Source organism: Megalopta genalis, chromosome 2 (genome assembly GCF_051020955.1).
Source record: "Megalopta genalis isolate 19385.01 chromosome 2, iyMegGena1_principal, whole genome shotgun sequence".
NCBI lineage: Eukaryota > Metazoa > Arthropoda > Insecta > Hymenoptera > Halictidae > Megalopta > Megalopta genalis.
The window spans coordinates 25,629,105-25,651,537 of record NC_135014.1 but is presented as its reverse complement, the minus strand read 5'-3'; the positions used below and the strand labels follow the sequence as shown (position 1 = coordinate 25,651,537).

Genomic DNA, 22,433 nt, shown 5'->3' with positions numbered 1-22,433 from the left:
GTGATTCAAGAAAACTCGTGTTCGAACGGTTTTCCCTTTTCGCGGGAACAGTACCTTGCCGGAACCGTGCGCCCGCAATAAGTGAAAAGAAAACAGCTAAATCCGAGAAATCGGCTAAATCTGAAAAATCAGCTAAATGTGTTATTACCACTTATTTCGATCCCTGGACAGCTCCCTCCGTGGTAAAACTTTTAATGTCGATGACGCTGTAAAATCTCACTTAACTCAGTTTTTGGCCGAAAAGGATCAGACTTTCTACGAGCGTGGAATTTTCAAGTTGTCAGAGAGATGGCAAAAGGTCATCGAACAAAATGGAAAATTCATTACAGATTAAACTTCATTCCAAGTAAAAAAAAATTTTTTATTTCATTGAACAAATCGGCAATTACTTAGTTGCCAACGCAGTAGATACATATTAGATATATATTAGGTATGTATTATTATTAAAACAGATATATATTTTCTAGCATATTTTAATGGATTAATAAAATATGAGAATCTTAATTCAATAAGCTTAATATGCCTTAATATATCTTGCATCGTGGTAACGCAGAGACGTCATAAATTCGTAAAGATAAGCAGACCCGCCAATGAGCGTGCACTATCTGTACGACTGAATTCGTACGAGAAATCAATTTCGACACGGTTATATTAACAGAATAAATTTCCTTGCCGCTCGCATTTTCCAGCGATTTATAAAAGCGTTTTAATCCTGCTTTGAAGTGTTCTGTATGCACGGCGGCGGCATATTCTGCATCAAACTGTGACACACAGATTCAGCCGGCGGTGCAGCGTTTACTTAATATGTGACAGAGAAAGCGAGAGAGAGAGAGAGAGAGAGAGAGAGAGAGATATCAAAGCTACCATAGGCGCTTTTCGCTGTTCGGATGGAGCATAATTGAAACTAGGCGTATTAAAGAGACGGAAAATCCAGAAATGAGTTAATTAACTCGTTTGATACAATTAAGGTAATTTCATTAAGTCCGCGGATCATTTTTAATACGAATATCATGCGGGCACATGTAACACGATCCGAATGACATTCGTGTAAGGCGAATTTAATATAAAGTCGTGAGAATGGATGTAGAAATTAGTTTTTTCTTCTACTATAATACTTTCTCATCGTAGCCGACAATTAAAGAGGGCGGATGACTGAATTAAATTATTTTGCTTCTCGTGAAATACGCGCGTTTTAAATAATATGCATCAACGAGTATAGGTGAAAGAGAAGAATAATTATACGTAACAATTATTATTGTAATAATGTTATGGTAATACTAATAATTATTGTAATAACGTCATAGCAATAATAATTCTTATTCTAATAATGTTGTACTAATATTAATAATTATTGTAATAATGTCGTCGCAATAATAATTATTATTCTAATAATGCTGTAGTGATATTAATTATTGTAATAATGTCACAGCAATAATTATTATTATTGTAATAATAACATAGCAATAACAATTCTTATTCTAACAATGTTGTACTAATATTAATAATTATTGTAATAATGTCGTAGCAATAATAATTATTATACTAATAATGTTGCAGTGATATTAATTATTGTAATAATGTCACAGCAATAATTATTATTATTGTAATAATAACATAGCAATAATAATTCTTATTCTAACAATGTTGTACTAATATTAATAATTATTGTAATAATGCCGTAGCAATAATTATTATTATTCAAATAATGTTACAGTAATATACGATGTTCCTTTTAAAATCGGAAAAATAGGTGCCTAAATCATTTGCGTCATCCTCCGTTTGATACACCTGACGAGAAACAAGTGTCGTTCGACGTGGCGGCTCGAGTTTCCGAAAAATCGCGATGAAAGCGAACGCGGAACCGTTTGGAAAATCTTCTTTTTTTTTATTATCGCCGAAGGATCTGTGTCGGTGTGCGTTCGTTCGGGCAGGGTCGTGTGGGAAGGTAACGGTACCGAATGCAGAGTAACTCTAGAACGAGGATAAACGTATTCAGTTTCAGAATCCCGTTGCACGACTTACTCCGCGAGACGTCTGATTTTCATGCTAATCCACGTTCATGGGTGGCCCCTGTACTCCGTGTCTTTAGGAATCGAGACACGGATTCACGGATCGAGTATGCTAACTTCCCCCGAAGGCATCTGTATCCATTCCTTCCCCGCGTAATTATATAAATTTCGCAAATTCCTCCGCAATTACCAACACAAATGCACGAAACGATTTCGCCCGAACTTGCTCACGTGACGCGAACGAATCGTAATCTTCGAATTCTACATGTGCAGCGTATTATTGCGTTATTACAGCGTATAATCGTGGATGCTGTTCGCGAGATTACATCTGAACGCGATCATTACACGAATGCCAGTCCGTTTTTTTTTCTTATCAGGAAAATGTAAGCGAAGGGATCGTTACGGATTTTATTCATTCAGCAGAGACTCTCTTATCGGAACGTTTATTTTTGTAATATCCTGATGAGAAAACATTCTATGGTCTAAAAATTGCATTCAAGTTTTTCATTTGGTGATGATACGTTTAAACAATACGATGTTTAAATGATGCAGAACGTTCGAATATTGTAAAAATAGAGGACAAAGGAATTTCTACTGCGTTAATTTTTAGTGACTTTAATTAAACGCGCAAACATGGTTCCAAAATGGTCCTAAAATAGGTGGTCAAATGACAATATTTATAATCTGGGTCGAACCGGACCCGAGCAGACAGTAGATTTTATCGTAGCAAAGTCGGGTAAATGAAATGCGAAACGGAAAAAGCATTTGAAGAATTTAAAAATGCTCCGACAGTAATTCAACGTTAAATCTCTCGGTTCTCATTTTGCATAATTCATTTGTTTTGCGAGTCTGGTTGCTTAGACCGTGGATTTTTACGCGTTCATGGTACCCGTGAACATTTTCAACGGAAGAAAGAGAGACCCGAGGAGATAGTCCTGTGATTATATTATAATCACAGGAATTATCTTTATTAAACGAAATCGATTTTTGCCGGCTTTCTATTTTTACGAAATGACCGACGAAAGTGGGACCCGGGATAACGATCCACGGTCCAATGGTGATAAACATTTGAAACGGTAAGCAACCGGGAACGCGGCAGATCGCTCGGATGAACTCGGATCCGGAAGAACTGCAACTGGATTAGCTTGAATTTGAATATTGATACGAAGCTAATAGAGTTCATCTAAATATAAATGGATCTGTCGTGACGCGAATTTGCCGCGGTCGGCCAAGCAGTCGGAAATATTTCATTACGGGATTTGTTAAACGTATAAATATAAGTTCCGGCGATTTTGATTGACACTGTCTGCGTCGGTGAAACGCGAAACGATAAAATCCATCAGTTCGCTGTCTTTCAGACCGAGAATATCGTGGATCTATTTTTTCATTTACGATTCGTTCAGAAAGTATGCATCGAGGAAGCGATATTCCGCGTTAACATTAACAGATTATTTGCAAAATGATACTGGCCCCAGTTTTGTGCTGCTCTGTTTTATGCAACGATAGGCAAAGTGGGTAACGAAAGTAAGTAAACAATTAATTTTTGGATAAAAATGTAATTCAAATTTCTATAATGAGGTCTATTATAATTCTTGGATAAAAATGTAACTCAAATTTCTGTAATGACGTCTATTACAATTGAATTTATCTCATATTTAAAATCAATTATAATTAAAATTCATAGAAAAATCTACTACAATTGAAATTTATATAAAAATCAATTACAATTTAAATTTCTATCGATTAAAGTCTATCAATTCTTCCATTAAAATCTACAATAATTGAATTTTCTATTAAAGATCTGCTCTAATTTGAGTTTCTATAATCAAGTCTATTATTAATTGAATTCACCCCCTATCTAAATCCAATTACAATTACAATGTATGCAAAAATCTACTACAACTGAAGTTTATATAAAAATCAATTACAATTTAAATGTCTATTAAAAACCTATTGTAATTTGTATTAAAAGTCTATTATTATGGAATTTACCTCCTATTTTAATACAATTATAATTAGAATTTATGCAAACATATATTACAATTGAAATTTATATAAAAATCTATTACAATTCAATATTTCTACTAAACCCTACTATAATTTAAATTTCTATTAAAAATCTACTGTAAAATTTTAATTTCTATTAAAAGTATATAATCATTGAATTTACCCCGTATTTTAATCTAATTATGATGATAATTTACATAAACATATATTGTGTAATTTAAATTTATACAAAAATCTATTACAATTGAATATTTCTACTAAATCCTACCATAACTTAAATTTCCATTAAAAATCTACTACAATTAAAATTTCTATAATAAAGTCTATTTATAATTGAATTCACCCCCTATCCAAATCCAATTACAATTACAACTTATACAAAAATCTACTACAATTTTAATTTACACAAAAATCCGTACAAAAATCTCTAAAATCATAAAAACGTCACATTACACGCAAAAAGATTTCCTTAATCGACGACTAAGGAGGGTAGCTCGGTTTTCCGTTCGCAACAGGATCCATCGTACGGTTCGTTGTCTCGTTCGGCAATCGAGAGCAGAGCGAACGAGCCGACCGGAGCAATTACAAAGGTGAGGAAGAAACAAATAAAGCACGTCGAACGTAAACGATTCGATCGAGCATCATCGTGGTTGCGTCGAGCATGGGATACATGTGCATGGAGTCCGCACGAAAAAAAGAAGAAAAAAAAGAAGGAGATTCGTCCGACTCTCGGGAATTCGAGCGGAAGATCTCGTTAGGCGGATTTCGTCCGTTCCCGCTCGCTCGCGAGAGTTTCACCAACGAAACGAAACGAAACGAAACGAAACGGAATGGTGAAAATTCTGTGCTGGTGTGCGGCGCGCATGCCGCGGCCGTAGGAGGGTCCTCTGGTAAACTGGCCAGCCAAATACCACGCACTGGATACATCGTAGTCTGGCTTGAAAATGACAATACACGGCCCCCTTTTGGTTTAATTAAAGGCGTGCTTCGCCGAAACGCGGCTATTTCTGCGCTCCTCCGCCGCCACCCCCCGGCCGCCCCCATTTCGCCACTGTTCTCCCGGCCGCCCCGCTTTCTGGCCATGGCCCCCTTTAACGGTATCCTTCTGTTCGTTTCACGGCCATGGTACGGCGCACGTCTCTATACGGACACGCGAAACGTACGTTGCTTAATGGAGCGCCGCGTCTGCCACCCTGTAATGGCACGACACTTTGCACTTGCGCCGCTGGAACGCTAAATAGCGCTATCACCGAGGGTACAGGTCCGCCGGCCAAATAGCTGGCTTCGCGGTGCCGCTGGTTAAACCCGAGGAGCAAACTGTCCCACGAATATCGGGATCCGACGCGGGTTCTACTTGCGCAGCTGGTTTTCTAAAAGCATGGAACAGAGGGGAAAGAAGGAAACAACGGAACAAAGATTAGGCGTCGTTGCGCTGTTCGGGTAGTAGGGGTTAATGGAAGTATTAATTTTCAGTTGTAACGGATTTTTATACACGTTTAAATTGTTGTAGATTTTTATATAAATTTCAATTGTAATATATATTTGTATAAATCCTATTTGTAATTGGATTTAAATAGGGGGTGAATTCCATAATAATAGACTTTTGATGGAAATTTAAATTATAATAGATTTTTAATGAACATTAATAGAAATATTCAATTGTAATAGATTTTTGTATAAATTTCAAAATTGTGATATATATTTGTATATTTTCTAATTATAATTGGATTAAAATAAGGGGCAAATTCAATGATGATAGACTTTTAATGGAAATTTAAATTATAATAGATTTTTAATGGAAATTTAAATCATGGTAGGGTTTAATAGAAATATTCAATTGTGATAGAGTTTTATATAAATTTAAATTACAATATATGTTTGTATAAATTCTAATTCTAATTGGATTAAAACAGCTGGTAAATTCAATGGTAATAGATTTTTAATAGAAATTTACATTATAGTAGGATTTAATAGAAATATTCAATTGTTTTTTATATAAATTTAAATTGTAATATATGTAGGGGGTAAATAATAGTAGGGGATAAATAATATATATATAGGAGGTAAATTCAATGATTATACACTTTTAATAGAAATTAAAATTACAGTAGACTTTTAATAGAAATTTAAACTATGAATTAATAAAAATAATGAAAATAATTTAGTAAAAATGTTAACAAAATCATTATCTGTTCACGCCCACACGTACAAATAATATAAAATTAGTGATAAAATGTTGACCAGAAGTATCCTCGTGCAGAAAAACAAGGCCCGATATGAATCCATCGATGTCACATCGAAAGTCAACTGCACCCCGAACAAGTCCTCCCCCCGGCGAGTGATTTTTTCGGGCCGATTTTGCTCGAAACAGCCAGCAATTTACATTTATGAAAGATGAATTTCCCGGAGAGATCCCGCGGAAGTTGATGTATGGAGTTGTTATCGAGCATCTCGGGTTCGGGGGGCGCGTCTTAAGAGTGACGGATAGCTGCACGTACAACGTTGTAAGTTTACTATACGTCAATCACTATTGATGGTCCAGACGAAGCAAGACGCGATCGAAGATCACACACCCTATAAAAGTCGGGAAATCACTCACCGATTTTACTAGGAATATTCTAAGTGAAAAGCTTTCGGAAGAATCAATTTCTGCGCGATTTTATCGTGGAATTTGCTTTTTGGAAAGGAGTTGCTGGAATCGATCCTTTGAAATAGTACGATCGGGTCGAGCATTTTTGTCGACGAATTTGCCAATTTATCGTACTTTAAGTAAATAATTATTGCAAATTTGTCAACGTAACATACCTTAAGTAAATAATTATTGCAAACTTGTCAACGTAACATATTTTAAGTAAATAATTATTGCAAATTTATCAGTGTAACATACTTCAAGTAAATAATTATTGCAAATTTGTCAACGTAACATACTTTAAGTAAGTAATTATTGCAAATTTATCAATGTAACATATTTTAAGTAGTCAATTACTCCAAATTTGTCAACGTAACATATTTTAAGTAAATAATTACTGCAAATTTGCCAACGTAACATATTTTGAGTAAACAATTACTGAAAATTTATCAACGTAACATATTTCAAGCAACAGACAATTTGTATTTCGCATAAAAATCTGCTGTCTACATATTAAGTACATTCATAACAATTGTGCACATATTAATTAATTTCATAAATAAAATAAATTCACAATAGTATATAGAATATAAAAATAAATTCATAATAATTATATACATATTAAATACACTCATAATACTCGTATATAAATATTAAACAAATCCTGCTATATATTCATAGTATACATTACTCGAAGACATCGTCAGCAACAAATATTATTCCGCCGGAGAAGAATATCTTGCAATCAATGACCGCGTTCGACGATATGAAATCACCATTCGCCGTCTCAGCCGTGCCAGTAAATTGTTGGAGGTTGATTCGCTTTGTCCGATCCGCTCCATTCTGTCCGTCAAAACGGCGGAAGAGCGCGCCGGGCGAGATCCGCCGGCGATGTTAAATGGACGCGCGAAGAATTAAACAGTGAAAAGAAAAAACGAAAAATAAAAAGAAATATGAATAAGCGAAAAAAGAAAGGGCGAGGTATAATGCCGAGAGGAAGACAGGGGAAGCGGTCGAAGGTGGAAAAGGGACGAGAGAGGGGCTACGAACCACTTGACTCCATTCAAAGGGGGGAATCACTGCCGCCGAGTCTGTGGGATACAATGATGAGGTTATTCCGTCCTCCTTCCCTCAGGAAGTGACGTCACATCTCGACGTAATAAACACAAATATAAGTGGTTCCTGTGTGCTCTGTTCCGATGGCGAAGTAACGCGCGCCGTCACGATCAAATTGCGTACGTCGGAAGAGGAAATTTCGAGAGTACACTTGGCGGTTCGGCGAAATAAGTCACCGCCACCGCCGCAGCCTTCCATCGCGTCTTTATCGATGAATTTATTTATTCCCATTAAACCGCGGCTTCTCGTTCGGCCCATATCCCATATCCCCGGATGTTTGGCCGACCGTGTTTGCAACTTGACCTGCGCAAACAACGCGTGATCGATTCGTTGCACAGTGGTCCGCTTCCGTTTTTTCTACGACATAATCTTGGCGACACTTTCCCCTCTGTTTCCACGCGAACGCAAAATGGCCGAGCTGTTGCTTGTTGCTCGTTGCATCGCAGTGTTCGCGCAAACGTTATATTTGTATTTTTATATATTTTTGACGTTGCAGGAATTGGAAAGATACGAAAGGGTTGTATCAACCCCTGTGGACACTTCACTTTTTGTTTTTAAATCGATACGATAGGTTTTTTTAAATCGAACTAACTAGTTAAGTATATAATTATAAGTATAGTATTATAATATTATATGTAATATTGCAATATTATAATATCATAAGTACATAATTATAAGTATAATATTATAATATTATAAGTACATAATTATAAGTATAATATTATAATATTATTATACAATATTATATGTATAATATTATAATATTATTATACAATATTATATGTATATAATTATAAGTGCAATATTATAATATCATAAGTACATAATTATAAGTATAATATTATAATATTATTATATAATATTACTTATAATATTATAATATTATACTTAATGTTGTTACTAATTATGTACCTATCATATTATTAGTAATAACATTAAATGTAGCAAGTAAATATAGTAACAACATTAAGTATAACATTATAATATTATAAGTACACAACTATAGCTACTTATGACAATATAATAAAATATATAAATCCGTAAATAAATTTAACGCTTCTATAAATTCATTCGCGAGTTCATTACAAATCAACGAATAAATTCGCTGCTCTCGCAGATCGGTAAACAGATTTGGAAACGAAGTTAATTCTTTTCGATTTCACACGACGAATACAATTTATTCGAACGGGAATATTTTTCCGGCGTTTCACGATTTTCAATGTAGTCCCGATAATAATGTTCACGCGCGCACGTCGATCAGCGAAAATTACCGTGATCGATAGAACTGCAAACTGCATTATTCGGTGCAGCGCGCTTTTTGCATTCAGCCTTGAAAAAAGCCGTGACGAGGGCCGACCGAATGGTTCGCGCTGTCTACGGTCAAGGAACTTGTGAGTGACAGCTTACTCGACTGACGTGACACCATCTGATTACCATTTGTTTAGGTCGCTACAACATCATTTAACGGACACACGTTTTCGGTCGGCCAACGATGTCCGGAAGGGCTTTAACGAATTTATTAGTCAAAGCCGCCGAGTTTCTGTCGCGACGGCGATTGCCAGGAAGATGGCGTCAGCTCGTTAACGACGATCACGAATCTTTCGGCTATCAATCTCTGGGACTGCTGTTGCCTGGTCGTTTTGGTCCAGCGGTTTTCAATTGTCGTCTAATTACTCAAATTTCCGCGATCAAATGAAACAAATGTCTCGTAGTTATCTTTTAATAAAATTTAATAACAGCAGATAATAATAAAATTGATAATTATGCTACATAGTAGTGTAATAATCAGCAGTGCATATACCATGAAAGAAGAAAAAGCTATTGTATAATATATACAGAATTGTTATTAATTACGCGTCAGTCTTGATAAGCAAAGTTCTCGCGCAAAACAAATTATTTGCTCTCTTTACGAGCGTAAAATTTTTAAACGATGTCACAGCGATCTCGAAAGTTTATCCGTTGCTCCTTCGTTTTTGCTGTTTCATTCGCTCGTCTTATAAAAAATGCAATAAATCCGGAATAATTTCAATGTGTGTTGATATTTGCAACATTCAACACTCGAAGTACCGCGTCCATCGCAAACATACCAATCCATCAATATTCCAATACTTTGATAGTTTAACACGTTCACTGTTCCGTGCGTCGTGCGTGATGCATTCGATTCTGTTCCACCACGTCCAATGCATCATCCGTGATGCACAGTGTTTGATGTATGGTCGGAATCAGTATTGAACAACATTTACACCTCATGTCCTCGTACCGTTCTTTACAAATAGTTGCACAACAGATTTTACCAGAACATTTCAGCCGGCCTCGATTCACGCTTTAGAACAACGCGAATTATTTTTTATTTAGATTTCAATCTCTTCAAGAAATACAATCTACGATAGAAACTGCAGTTGAAAGATACTATACCGAATCGAAATGATACCTGCGATTCGAAAGAAAGCGATTTATGAAATTAAGAAGAATTAGCGTGTAACATATTATTACTATATATTTTGTGTATATTAATAATATTGATTAATAATATTAATATGTACGCAATAATATTAATATATGCATTAATAATATTTATATCTACGTAATAACATTAATGTGTATATTAATAATATTTATATGTTCGCAATAATATTAATATATGCATTAATTATATTTATATGTACGTAATAATATTAATATGTGCATTAATAATATTTATATGTACGTAATAATATTAATATGTGCATTAATTATATTTATACGTGCGTAATAATATTAATATGTGCATTAATAATATTTATATGTACGTAATAACATTAATATATATATTAATATTATTTGTACGTACATAACAACAAAAATTTCTATTTATTATTATTTTCTATTTCTTCCAACGGACGCAGAGAATTTTTACTTCGCATAAAAATTCGCAATCGTATAAATAATTATTTATTTCGACTCCCATTGATATTCGCAGTTAATTAATTATTATTAATTGTATTGTCGGTACTAGAACCACTTACTCCGAATAAATACTCGCAGAAAAGACAGGCGGATCGTTTCTGGCCATCGAATGTGTGCAAACCCGTCGGAAACCATCGAACTCCATCTTTAAATCAATTCCCGATGGCATTCTTCCATTCCGAAACGCCGTAGTGGCGAGCATCCTCCGGAACGATTCTCGCGTGAGACGAAATTAAAAGTTCGCTGCGGATCAGCGGGTTCGGGTTAGTCTCCCATTAATCATAATCTTCAATACCACTGGCGGTCGGACACTCTCATTATTTCTTCGTTGGAAGAACACGCGACTCCGATAGTTCCACTTCGCCGCCATATTGTAACTATGTGTCGCCCGAAGGCACACGTGGCTACGACCATTGCGGAGTAAACGAATTACCGTTGATGGAATTCGACGGAGTAATCGTGTCACTACGGAACACACTGTCGCCTGCATAGAGTGCTCACGTTATTCCGCGCAATGCAATCCTGAAGGGAAACATTCGAATCTTCTTGTTAAATCTGTTCTGCGAAACTTAATTTCTCGTTATATATGTACATATACATATACATATGTATTATACATATACATATACGTAGTTGTGTACATGTTTGGTTTTTATCGTACTTTGTATATTGATCTTTGATTATTTTTCAGTGATATAAATGGCTCTTTTCTTCTTTTATATATCGTAATTATTTTTAACTGTTTCGATAACGCCTGTGATATATTACGTGCGATTTTTCATTCATTTTTAATAATATCCTTCGCTTATATTCTTGATACTAAATATATTTAAATGCAAAATTAGTCATTTGGAGGTTTAAATGAAAGATAAAAATATTTACTTATCATTTATATAGATCGATGTAAAATTATTTAAAATGATAGAATTTATTTTTTTATCTATGAATACAATCTCAGTTGTTGCTTATTAATTATCATTGAATCGTTTATTGTTTATTATTAATTTGATGGGGCGCGTCGAATAAGTAATAATTATGTTATAATTCGTGAATTAATGTAATTGTGCTCCTATTGAATTACGAATTACGTTGTAATTGAATTGAATGACCATCTGAATTTCGAATTACGATGTAATTTGAACGGTAATTTGAATTACGAATTACGTTGTAACTGAATTGAATGATCACCTGAATTTCGAATTACGATGTAATTGAACGGCGATTTGAATTTCGAATTACGTTGCAATTTAATTTAATCGAATTATTTCGTGATTACAATTTTTTGAGCAATTCAATTGTAATTCCGCCAAATTCTGTGCGCGACTCTGACTCGTTGTTAAATTAATAATAACGCTAGGGCGTGTTATTGAAAAATATTAACAGAAAGAGAGCGAGCGAGCGAGCGAGCAAGAGAGAGAGAGAGAGAGAGGGCGAAGAACATAGCCGCGATAAATGCTGCGACATAGTGACGGGGAGTGTTAATTTTCATCGCTGGCTCCTAAAAAGTGGTTCATAGAAGCGGGTGCTTGTACGACGGCGTAGCGAGACAGCTCGAGAATCATAGTCAAAGATCCGGCGTGAACAATGCGCCGGCTAGTCCGTACGCTCGTCTCTCTTTCTCCATTAAGTCAGCTCCGTGAAAACGCAGACTAATTTCTCGTCTCGGCCCGGCACGACGACGTTCCTGAAGGGTCCACGGCGGAGTGGCCCGCAACGGAGGGGTTGCTCGCGAGTCAGAAGCCCTGAAGAGGCCACCCCGTACAAAGAGCAGAGGAGTGTGCAACAATTATAAACACCGTGGCAATTACGGTGGCTTGGGTGCGTGCACTTTCTTCTCCAGGTCTTTCCGCAGTCTTTTCCCTTTTCTCTCTCTCTCTCTCTCTCACACACACACACTCTCTCTTTCTCTCTCCTCTCTCTTACTCTTTCTCTCTACCGTGAATTGCGCCAGCTGCGGAAGAAAATCGTGCCCTCTTCACCGTTACCGGCTGCCAACACCGGACGAAACCCACCCCGGCCGCAGCTGCTTTCATTCTACCACCTTTTACTCGGTTGTAATTGAGCGGGAATCATACAACGATGAGAAGGAACTCGGGTACCAACCGAGTGGCTACTTGGACGCGTCACGTGTGGGATCTCGAGATGCTTCTTTCCATTCTGCGTCGCGATCTGCTGCTTGCCACGGATGCGATGAAAAGAACGCCGAAATGTCTGCCGCCACGACGAGCTTTTTGGTAGTTCTATGGAGTACCAGCTTCTCCGCGGCGAGTAGTTTAGGGCAAACAGTGGCGTTAAGGCGGATGCCGCGGGTTTTCACGGCGGACGAGCGTCGTCTACGTTCTACATTAATTTTAAAATACAGAAATTATAATTATAATGATAATAATAACTTTATTTATCAACGGGATAGAATCTTTGTTACATACGGCGACTGGCATTAATATTTTCGCACCTTTTACGACGGAATTTTTAAAGTGGGCGAAATAACTCTTTTGACGTGATGAAAATTAGACAATGTCTGCAAAATTTTCAAGGAAAATTGTATTTCTTAAGAATAAAAAAGGTAAGAAACTTTCCACCGGAAATGGGAAATTAATATTAAGTAATGTAAGAACAATATTTCACAATAATATTAATATTTTTTCGAAGTCTGTGATTCATAGCGAAGAATTTGTTTCCGAATATTTTTGAACGACGATAACAATTTGTATCTTTCGTCAAGGAATTATCTTCGGCGATATTGGAAAGGGGATTATAATAATCTATGAAAAGATTTCAAAGGGGATTGTTACCGAAGAGAAGATTTGAAATATTCGTTTCGTAATATTCGTTTTTAAAAAAGTGAACACTGCGAGACACTGAAAATGGCAATTGTTAGAAAAAGAAGAGAAAAGCAAATTGCAACATATTTCGACTTTTAATAATCTTAATGAATCGAAGATATTACAACGTGTTCTTTAAATATCGTTTGGATATCGAGAATTCTTTGAAAATCAAGGATTCGGTGTTGAAATACTTTTCGGAGCCACCGTGTGTATCCGACGAGTCTGCGAAAGTGATGATTCCGAAAAGAGGATGTAATGAGGTGAAAAAGCACTTTGGTCGTTAATATACATTATGAGAAGACAAGTGACTCCTTTGTGGGTCGCGTAAGATACCTGGGCACATAATAAAGGTGTAATCACGTATAGTTAACGCTGAAAGAGAAAACAAGACTGAGGGAAGACTCTCATGGACACACACACACACACAACGACCTTATGACAGTTAATTATTAAACACAAATTTTCGAACAGAACTTGTGCTAGTACTATTGTGACACCTTTGTCACAAAATTATATACAGGTAAAACATAATTTTGGTCAATTTTGACGCAATATTGCCATAACTAATCTGCCGCAAAATTCGATCTAGACAATTCGAGATAAAAAGTTATAGAAAACATTTTCATATCGCATCGTATTACACTCATCGCGAGAATAAACTTTGCAAAATTTATATTTATGTAAATTCTTGTGAATAAACATATATAGCTAAATGTAGCTAATATATGTAGCTAAATATAGCTGATATATAGCTGATATATAACTAAAAAAGGTGTTTCCGATTTCTTATCACGAATATTCGAGATCAAAGCGAATTTCGTGACAAGTTGGTTACGCCAACAATAGTGAACGGATCGAAGGCACAGATAATTTTGCGACGGTCTGTACAATTAGATTCTTTCGTCCGATTCGTACGACAATGAATTGAAAGGAAGCTGATACAGTATCCAGAGAGGAGGAGAGCTTTCCAGCGAAATAGGATGATGTAATGAGAGCAGGCTAGTGCTTAATCGGGATATCTCGAGCGGCTTCTCGAACAACTTCAATTAACTTCGCGTCAAGAACGATTGCCCTTGATTCAAGGGTGAATCCGCACGATATTGATTAAATTTAAAATAGGATACGAAACGCGGCAAAGTTTTCTACGATCAGGATAGCCGAAATGCCACCCCGGGTAATTGATCGGTCTTAACATCGTACGGCAGGCAATCTTTCGGCCGATTCATTGCCGAGATCGTGATTTAACTATCGAATGGGAATGATCGAGTGAAATACCTTCTGGGATTTAGTGTCCCGCACAAAAGCTTGCTGTCTATACAGGTTTCATTCTTATCTGCTGACAATAGGACACTCGGCTGTAATAGTTATCCACGGTTGTCCATCTTTCCTTATAATTGGATCTCGTATTTCAACAGCGGATCCATCCGACAAAACTATTGTAACCACGCTTGGGATCATTTATAATCTTATTTCTCACAGTCTTTCTCGATAGATTTATCGAGTATTAATTTTCACGAAACATGTGAGAAATTAATATTCAGAAATTGTTACATGACAATGTTTGAACTTGTAATTCGATATCTCATGTTCACAGTATTCTTGATCATCTCCGAAAATGAACTGTCCATGATGATTAATTAGTCTCTTTTTCTTTTTCTTTTATTTATGCGAAATAAAATATATAAAATAGCTGACAACGGAAGTAGCAATTCCTCCATCGCGTAACTCGCTATGGAAACCATAATATCGTGAAACGAACTTTACATCTCGCCGCTTCATCAAGCAGAAGTTTCTCGAAACAATGTCCAACGTGCTGTGCTACACGCGAACTTAATTGCATTTCCAAAATAATAATCCAAGAAGTATAATTAGATTTCTAGTTAATGAGAGTTGCTAACTCGATGCTGTCTAATTTGTTGCATAATTAGTTCGCGAATAAAATTGCTACCGGCGTCGTGGAATCGATCAGGCAAGTCTTATCATCATCGGCCGGGAATCAGAAATTCTCGGCGAACAATTGAACAATTGTTGGGCATGCGATACGCGTCGCGGTCGCGTGTTTTGTCGAGAGGAGGCAATGTGGCACAACCTAAAAGTAAAGTGTTGTTCCCGATGGCCTCGACTAGTCCAGCCGCTTAGGATCCGGCTTCGTAAGGTCGCCGGCTAATCGGTCAAACAAAAACGTTGATTAAAGTACCGCGTGTCGAGCAATGAATCAGAGCCTCATAAACTATCGGCCGGAAAGACTCGGCTTTTGCCGTAGGAGGATTAAACTGCTTTAAATCATAAAATCCACCTCTTATGAATAACTCTCGTCTTTCTTCTCGAATTACGTTGATCATCCGCCGGGGCTTGGGAATCGCATTAATCGAGCCGAAAATTCTGCATTTTACGATCACGTTCAACGCGATTCGAACCGCTGCCCGGAATAAAATTCCGATCTACGTGCCGGCTGTGACAAATCAAGTGTTAAAAGCTGCTTCACTCGAATAGAGGAATAATTATCGCTTTGAGTGAAGCTCGATATAATTCACGATACGATTAATTAAGCCAAACTTTTATTTTAACACCTGCAAGCTATAAAAATATTACGAAAGCAATCACTGTGACAAATATTATCGTTTCTACTATTACGTCGTTCAAACATTTGTTGCTACATTGTTTTATTGAAAACAATACGCTTCGTTTACGAATTGTTCCATCAATTTAACGAAAAAGATTTGCGGACGTTACACGCTATGACTTTTGATAACGTTGTACGTAAAACGAGTTTGACTATCTTTATGCGCGATACTAAATCGCAATGCCACATATCATACACACACACGAACACGCACATATGTGTATATGTGAGCGCAGGTGGAAGCTAACGTGTCAAATAACTTCTTTCGATTTTATGTGTTTTCCGTCGATACTGTTGCGGCAGTTGGTATGCTATACAGCTGAATTTACTGTATGGTGCTATTCAAAAGGTAAATGTCTCTATAACTTATTTTGTTGTTGTATGAAATTATTAGAAAACACCTCATCTGTATATCAATATTGTTTGTACAAAATTATTCAGAAAGACCTCACATGTTTATAACATTAGTATTTGTTCAACATTATTTAGAAAGACCTCATTTTTATTTCAGTATTGTTTGCATAAAATCATTCAGAAAAACCTCATCTCTATAACAATATTGATGTACAAAATTATTCGGAAAGACCTCATCTCCTTACCAATATTGTTTCTACAAAATTATTCAGAAAGACCTCACATGTTTATAACGATATTATTTGTTCAACATCATTCAGAAAGACCTCATTTTTACTTCAGTATTATTTGCATAAAATCATTCAGAAAAACCTCATCTCTATAACAATATTGATGTACAAAATTATTCAGGAAGACCTCATCTCTTTACCAATATTGTTTGTACAAAATTATTCAGGATGACCTCACATGTTTATAACAATATTGTTTGTTCAACATCATTCAGAAAGACCTCATTTTTATTTCAGTATTGTTTGCATAAAATCATTCAGAAGAACCTCATCTCTATAACAATATTGCTTGTACAAAATTATTCAGAAAGACCTCATCTCTTTACCAATATTGTTTGTACAAAATTATTCAGGATGACCTCACATGTTTATAACAATATTGTATGTTCAACATCATTCAGAAAGACCACATTTTTATTTCAGCATAGTTTGTATAAAATCATCCAAAAAACCTCATCTCTATAACAATATTGCTTGTACAAAATCCTCACCTTTTTACCAATATTGTTTCTACAAAATTATTCAGAAAGCTCTCATCTCTTTACCAATACTATTTCCACAGAATTATTCAGAAAGACCTCGCATCTCCGCAACAATATCGTTCGTTCAACGTCCTTCAAGAAGACCTCACCTCTTTCCCACTATCAATTGCACAGAATCAATCAAAAAGACCTCGTCTCTACAACAATACTCTTCTCATCTAAAATCATCGAGAAACAGCCGATCTCTGCACCCGACGCTAACCGAACAGAATCAAAAACGGCGGCGGCGGGAACGCGTCCATGCGATTGAACACCTCCGGGACATTACCTCCGTCTATAACTCGGCTCCTGCTCCGACTCCACCTTATAGCTACCGAAAGGTCTGTTGTTGTGTATGTTGTTGACAGCCATGTGTGCATAGATCCGTGGATTCCGTGCGCCGAGCACATATCGCCCGTATCGTGATAGGACCAGGGCAAGAACAGGACTGGGCGGTGGATGTAGCCCGCTGTTATAACTGTCGCCGTTCAGAACCCCGGTCAGGAAGTGATCGAGGGCTTTGATGGCCGCCGTTATGTCTTGCGAATTACGATGGGGCTCCGACGTCGGGACGTTCGAACGATAGGGCAATCGGGCATGATCCGGATTGTCCGTTCGGTATTCATCGCGCTCTTCTACGACTTGATACGACGACGTCCGCCGGGGCGGTTGGGGATGATGTTCGACCTCTGCCCGAGCCCCGGGCACACCGGCCGATCCCGATCCATGATGGATCCTCGCCGGCGGCGTTCCCTGGCCCCGTTGCGTCTCCTTAAGCGACCTTGAACCGTGAAACGTGTCGTATCAAATGCAGAAACACGGGGACCTACGAGGAGAAATTAGACGGGACGCGCACTTTCGTAATTAGCTGCAGCGCGGCCGGGGAAACTTCGGGCGGGATGTTCATCACGTGAAAGCGTCGCGGATGTGTTTCGCGGAATTATTTTACATTCTATTTGCTTAAACGAGGATTTTAGAGCGTGCTGAGTGATTCGGATCGAGGCAGACGCGTTGGAAACTTGAACGATTTGTGCTCGAACGCCCAAAGCGGAGGAAATGTTTGCTGATTCGATCGAGTGATCGGAATTTTTATCATGAGATAAACAATGTGTTTTTTCAGAAAATTATTACATATTGTCTCGTGGACTAGTCCTTTGAATATCTTAAAAATATTCGAGTCTATTGATCCAATTTTGACGAAGTTATGCCGTTTTTCAATCCGGTTCGAACACTTTCACTGTATAAAAAACACGCGGTAAACGTGTCCGAAAACAGAAGATCGGTCTCGTAATTGAATAAAAAGTGCAAGGATATTTTCGAACACACTTTCAGTCGCTCTGCAAATCTCGTACATTGAATTGATTCCTTTGCCGATATCGCGGGCAAAGTGTTGCGTGACTATTATAGGGTGAGTCACCTAACTTAGTCACCTTAACCCTCAGAAAGTGAACATTTTTTCACTCATTAGCTGGCGGAAGCTTGATTATAGACATTTATAATGATCGAGCTCTGCATAATTTCCTTTGAAATAACAGCCTCGAAAGGATTTTCCAAACTATGTCGTTGCAAATAATTTGTTGATTCATAAATGTCATGGAACAGTTATTTTCTTTTTCAAATATAAATTAATCTATTAATCCGAAGAATTATCGCGTAAATGTTTGAATAGCATCTCGATGGTGTTTCCGTTGAAATCGTCGATCTTTTTATGGCATCTGAATCGCGAAGGATTGAAGAAGCCCCGATTTAAATTAATAAGCAGAATAATTTTGATTTCGGACTTCGAGAAGTTCACAGATGAATAATTCGGCGCCATTACGGATTTGAAGTTATGTATTTGAAGTCCATCGAGATTGCACGCTTCGGCGCCGATGGAAAACATGAAAGAAATGGAGCGAGGTCTGAATAAATTTCGGTGGCTGATTTAAGGCGGGGCATCGTATAGCTTAGCGTCGTAAAAATTTAAATTGAATTTATAAGGACGTGTATCGTATACGAACCTGACCGTTGGTTGCGAGCGATCGCCATCTTGGAAAATGTTTCTAAACATTAACGCATTATCGAATTTATTATTATTTTTACCGGAAGTCTATAATTTGCAGTCGAAAGCTGCTTGGTAAATTATTTAGTCGCACTAAACATTTCGATCGCGTACCAATTTTAATAAATTTTAATAAAAATTATTTCATCTCGAAGGAGTAACTTAGAAACTTTATTGAGAACTATTGACAAATAAAATGGAAAATGATCGTAATCATACTCGGTTCTATTTTTACCGAGTCCGAGCGTTAAAACAAGACGGAATTCAAAAAGTAGAACAATTCTGGTTTTGTTCGGTAAGAGAAATTGCTGAAAATAAGAAACCCGCCTAAATGGCGTCAACCCGGCCAACAGAAACGTAAGTTGGATAAATCGCGAAGAAGCGCTACAGTCACGTACCAAGCAAAAGCTGTACATATAGCGTGTACATATGTATATCTACTTTTAGCAAATTTATTACCTGCAGTGCTGACAAGTATGACATTTTTTAAACATTGCACACGCGTGAGATTAGGGGAGTATTTCGCTATGAAATTTGATATTTTAAGACGATTGAAATTATTTTATTAAGAAATTTAGAAACCTTTTAGTATCAGACTTTCCTGTACTATTATTTATATTTTAATCAAACTATAAATTTTGATGCGTTCTGTGCGCATGACGTTCAACCATTGGCTTATGCGACCCTTACATTTTTAGCAATGTTTTATATATAATTATATACAATAATAATATATATAATAATATATATATAATTATATATAATAATAATATATATATATAATTATATGTATAATAGTATATATAATAATATATATATATATATAATTATATATAATTTAATAATACATTTATTGTAAATAATGATGTGTACGTAGGCTTAACATTTAAACAAATATAGAAACGGTTCTACGATAAATATAAAATTCCTTATTATTTCACAGGTTCCAATCATTGTACACAGAAAAAAAAATTATACAAGGTGTCAGGAATGATCATTTCACCATTTCTCCCATCTCGATTCAGTCATTTTAAGCGTGAAATCCGCAGTCTCGAAAAGAATTGAACGTGCAAATACATTTTTGACCCACCGTCTACGGGAAAAAGAATCTGAATAACCGTATAATACATATATACGGATGATACTTTGAAGGGAGTAACAATTGAGAGAAAGAATAGAACGCTCGACATACTTTTTGAATGGAATACTTAAGATGTAAATTCGTACCTTTGCTTGTCCGCGATTAATTTAATCTGCTGGCCTTTGAAAGGTGCTTTGAGGTCGATCGATAACGGTTTCAGGTACGAATGTCCTCCTTGCGTTTGTCCTTCAAGGAATCCTCTAGTTGGTGCTGCTGCAACGTCTTCCAGGCCATTGTCCAAAGCTTGATTAACGAAAACAGCATGCTGCGAAAGTTTCGGGGGTACGATGTTTGTGGTCGGGAGGTAACTGAGGGGCGGATACTGCAAACTCGTCCCCGGTTGAAAATCCCGAAGCACTTGCGTTGTAAGTATACCGCTGGCCAAGCATGCGAGGCTGAGCTGAATTAGGCGAACGTTTAACGTTTAACTTTCGTATCGAAAATCTTCGATCCGAAAAATAACGGCGATTCGGCCGTTAGCCGAATTAATTAGCGGGGTTTAAGTAAATTCTCTCCAAATGTCGAGGTTATGTCAAGGTTGTGTCTAATTGTCCCTCAGCTTGTAAACAATAATTGACAATTTCGGAATAATCGCATCTCCTTCTCCCTAATTGTTAATTTTTTTGTTTATTAAGCTGAGAAACAATCGGAGAGAATTTACCGTATTTTTATTTTCTTTTTCAAATGATCTTTTATAGTCGACGAAGGATATTTATCTTTAAATCGAATTTTTGTAAAATGACGTATGAAAATAGATAAATCATTATAGAACATTTTATAAATAAATCGAAATATCTTTATTATTAATTAGACAGAGGATTTTATGCGGTTATTTTTCCTTCAACTTACTCGAACGATCGAACGAAGGATTATTGAATTTCTGTTCCTTAAAATTCATTTAAAAGACTTTGGATTTTTATGTATTGTTTTTCAATAAAATTCATTGACTATTAATTCGTTGTATAACAAAGAAATATAATAATATTTATTTCATAAGTGCAGGCAACATACAATAAACATAATCTTTATTCGTCAGTGCACCCCTATTTTGAACGAAATACTAATTTACGTATAAAAAAAGAAATATTAGAAAATAATACATCACCGGAAAAAAGAAAATGCTTTTCGTGATGTCGGACCACATTGCGGTAAGTTTTCCGAAGAACTAAGTCGGCGGCGTAGAATCGGCGTTCCCTTTATATGCTCGAGCACTACCCATCCTAAGAGCTTAGTCTTGTCAATGACAGGAAATGTGCACATCGTGTAAGTCCCCGTACCTATCTGCATATGAAAGATTTCTCTGCTTTCTCTTTCCTTTGTACAATCAAATTCTGTTCGTCATTATTTTCAACTTTGGTTGGTTGTTTATTAAAAAAGAATTCCACAGCATAACGCGCTGTCTACGAACTGACGACTGTCGATTGTTCCTTGGAACCTTGTCAGCTTATTCGAGGAACAAAAATATCGGTACATTAATTTCGTTTACTTTTTTGACGTGGAAAGAATGAACAATTTTTAAACCGAAGAACAATGTTTCTATCTTGGAAGATCGCGAGTTTTTTACCTTGAAATAATTTACCAAACAAATCGACTCGCTAAGACCCAAATAATTTTGTGTACTATTTCAAAGTTTTTGATTTTTTTTAATGAAAAAATACTGAATTGTATTGTAAGATGTATTCTTCAGAGTATATTAATAATTGCTAATCAATGTGCTATAGCAATTTAACATGTAGTTGCAGAAGGCAGCTACATTCATCATGTACTATTTAATTCCATTAAATTATATTTAATATATTACATAGAATTGTATATAGAATAGGTATGGAATAAAAAGAGGAGGTATAGAAATCCTGCTAGTGAAAGTATAGTTCATTCTTGCTATTAAATCAAGTGAATTATCTACAGCGCAGAAAGCGACCTCTTTCTAA

General features: G+C 36.3%; 1 protein-coding gene across 1 annotated transcript; it reads right to left on the bottom strand.

The window, feature by feature from the left end:
• Positions 1 to 16,073: 16,073 nt before the first annotated feature.
• LOC117220524 (uncharacterized) lies at positions 16,074 to 21,656 on the bottom strand. The gene is made up of 3 exons (XM_076528590.1): positions 21,608 to 21,656; positions 20,589 to 20,902; positions 16,074 to 18,101 (listed from the first exon to the last, which is right to left on the bottom strand). The coding sequence occupies exons 1-3, from the start codon at positions 21,644 to 21,646 to the stop codon at positions 17,606 to 17,608; spliced, it is 849 nt and encodes a 282-aa protein (XP_076384705.1). The 5' UTR covers positions 21,647 to 21,656; the 3' UTR covers positions 16,074 to 17,605.
• Positions 21,657 to 22,433: the final 777 nt, after the last annotated feature.

Coding starts and splice junctions, on each gene's coding strand:
- LOC117220524 (XM_076528590.1), bottom strand. CDS start 21,646: ATGTGGTCCGACATCACGAAAAGCATTTTCTTTTTTCCG. Junction 20,903..21,607: donor AAAGCATTTTCTTTTTTCCG/GTGATGTATTAT, acceptor CGCCTAATTCAG/CTCAGCCTCGCATGCTTGGC. Junction 18,102..20,588: donor TTAATCGCGGACAAGCAAAG/GTACGAATTTAC, acceptor TCACGGTTCAAG/GTCGCTTAAGGAGACGCAAC.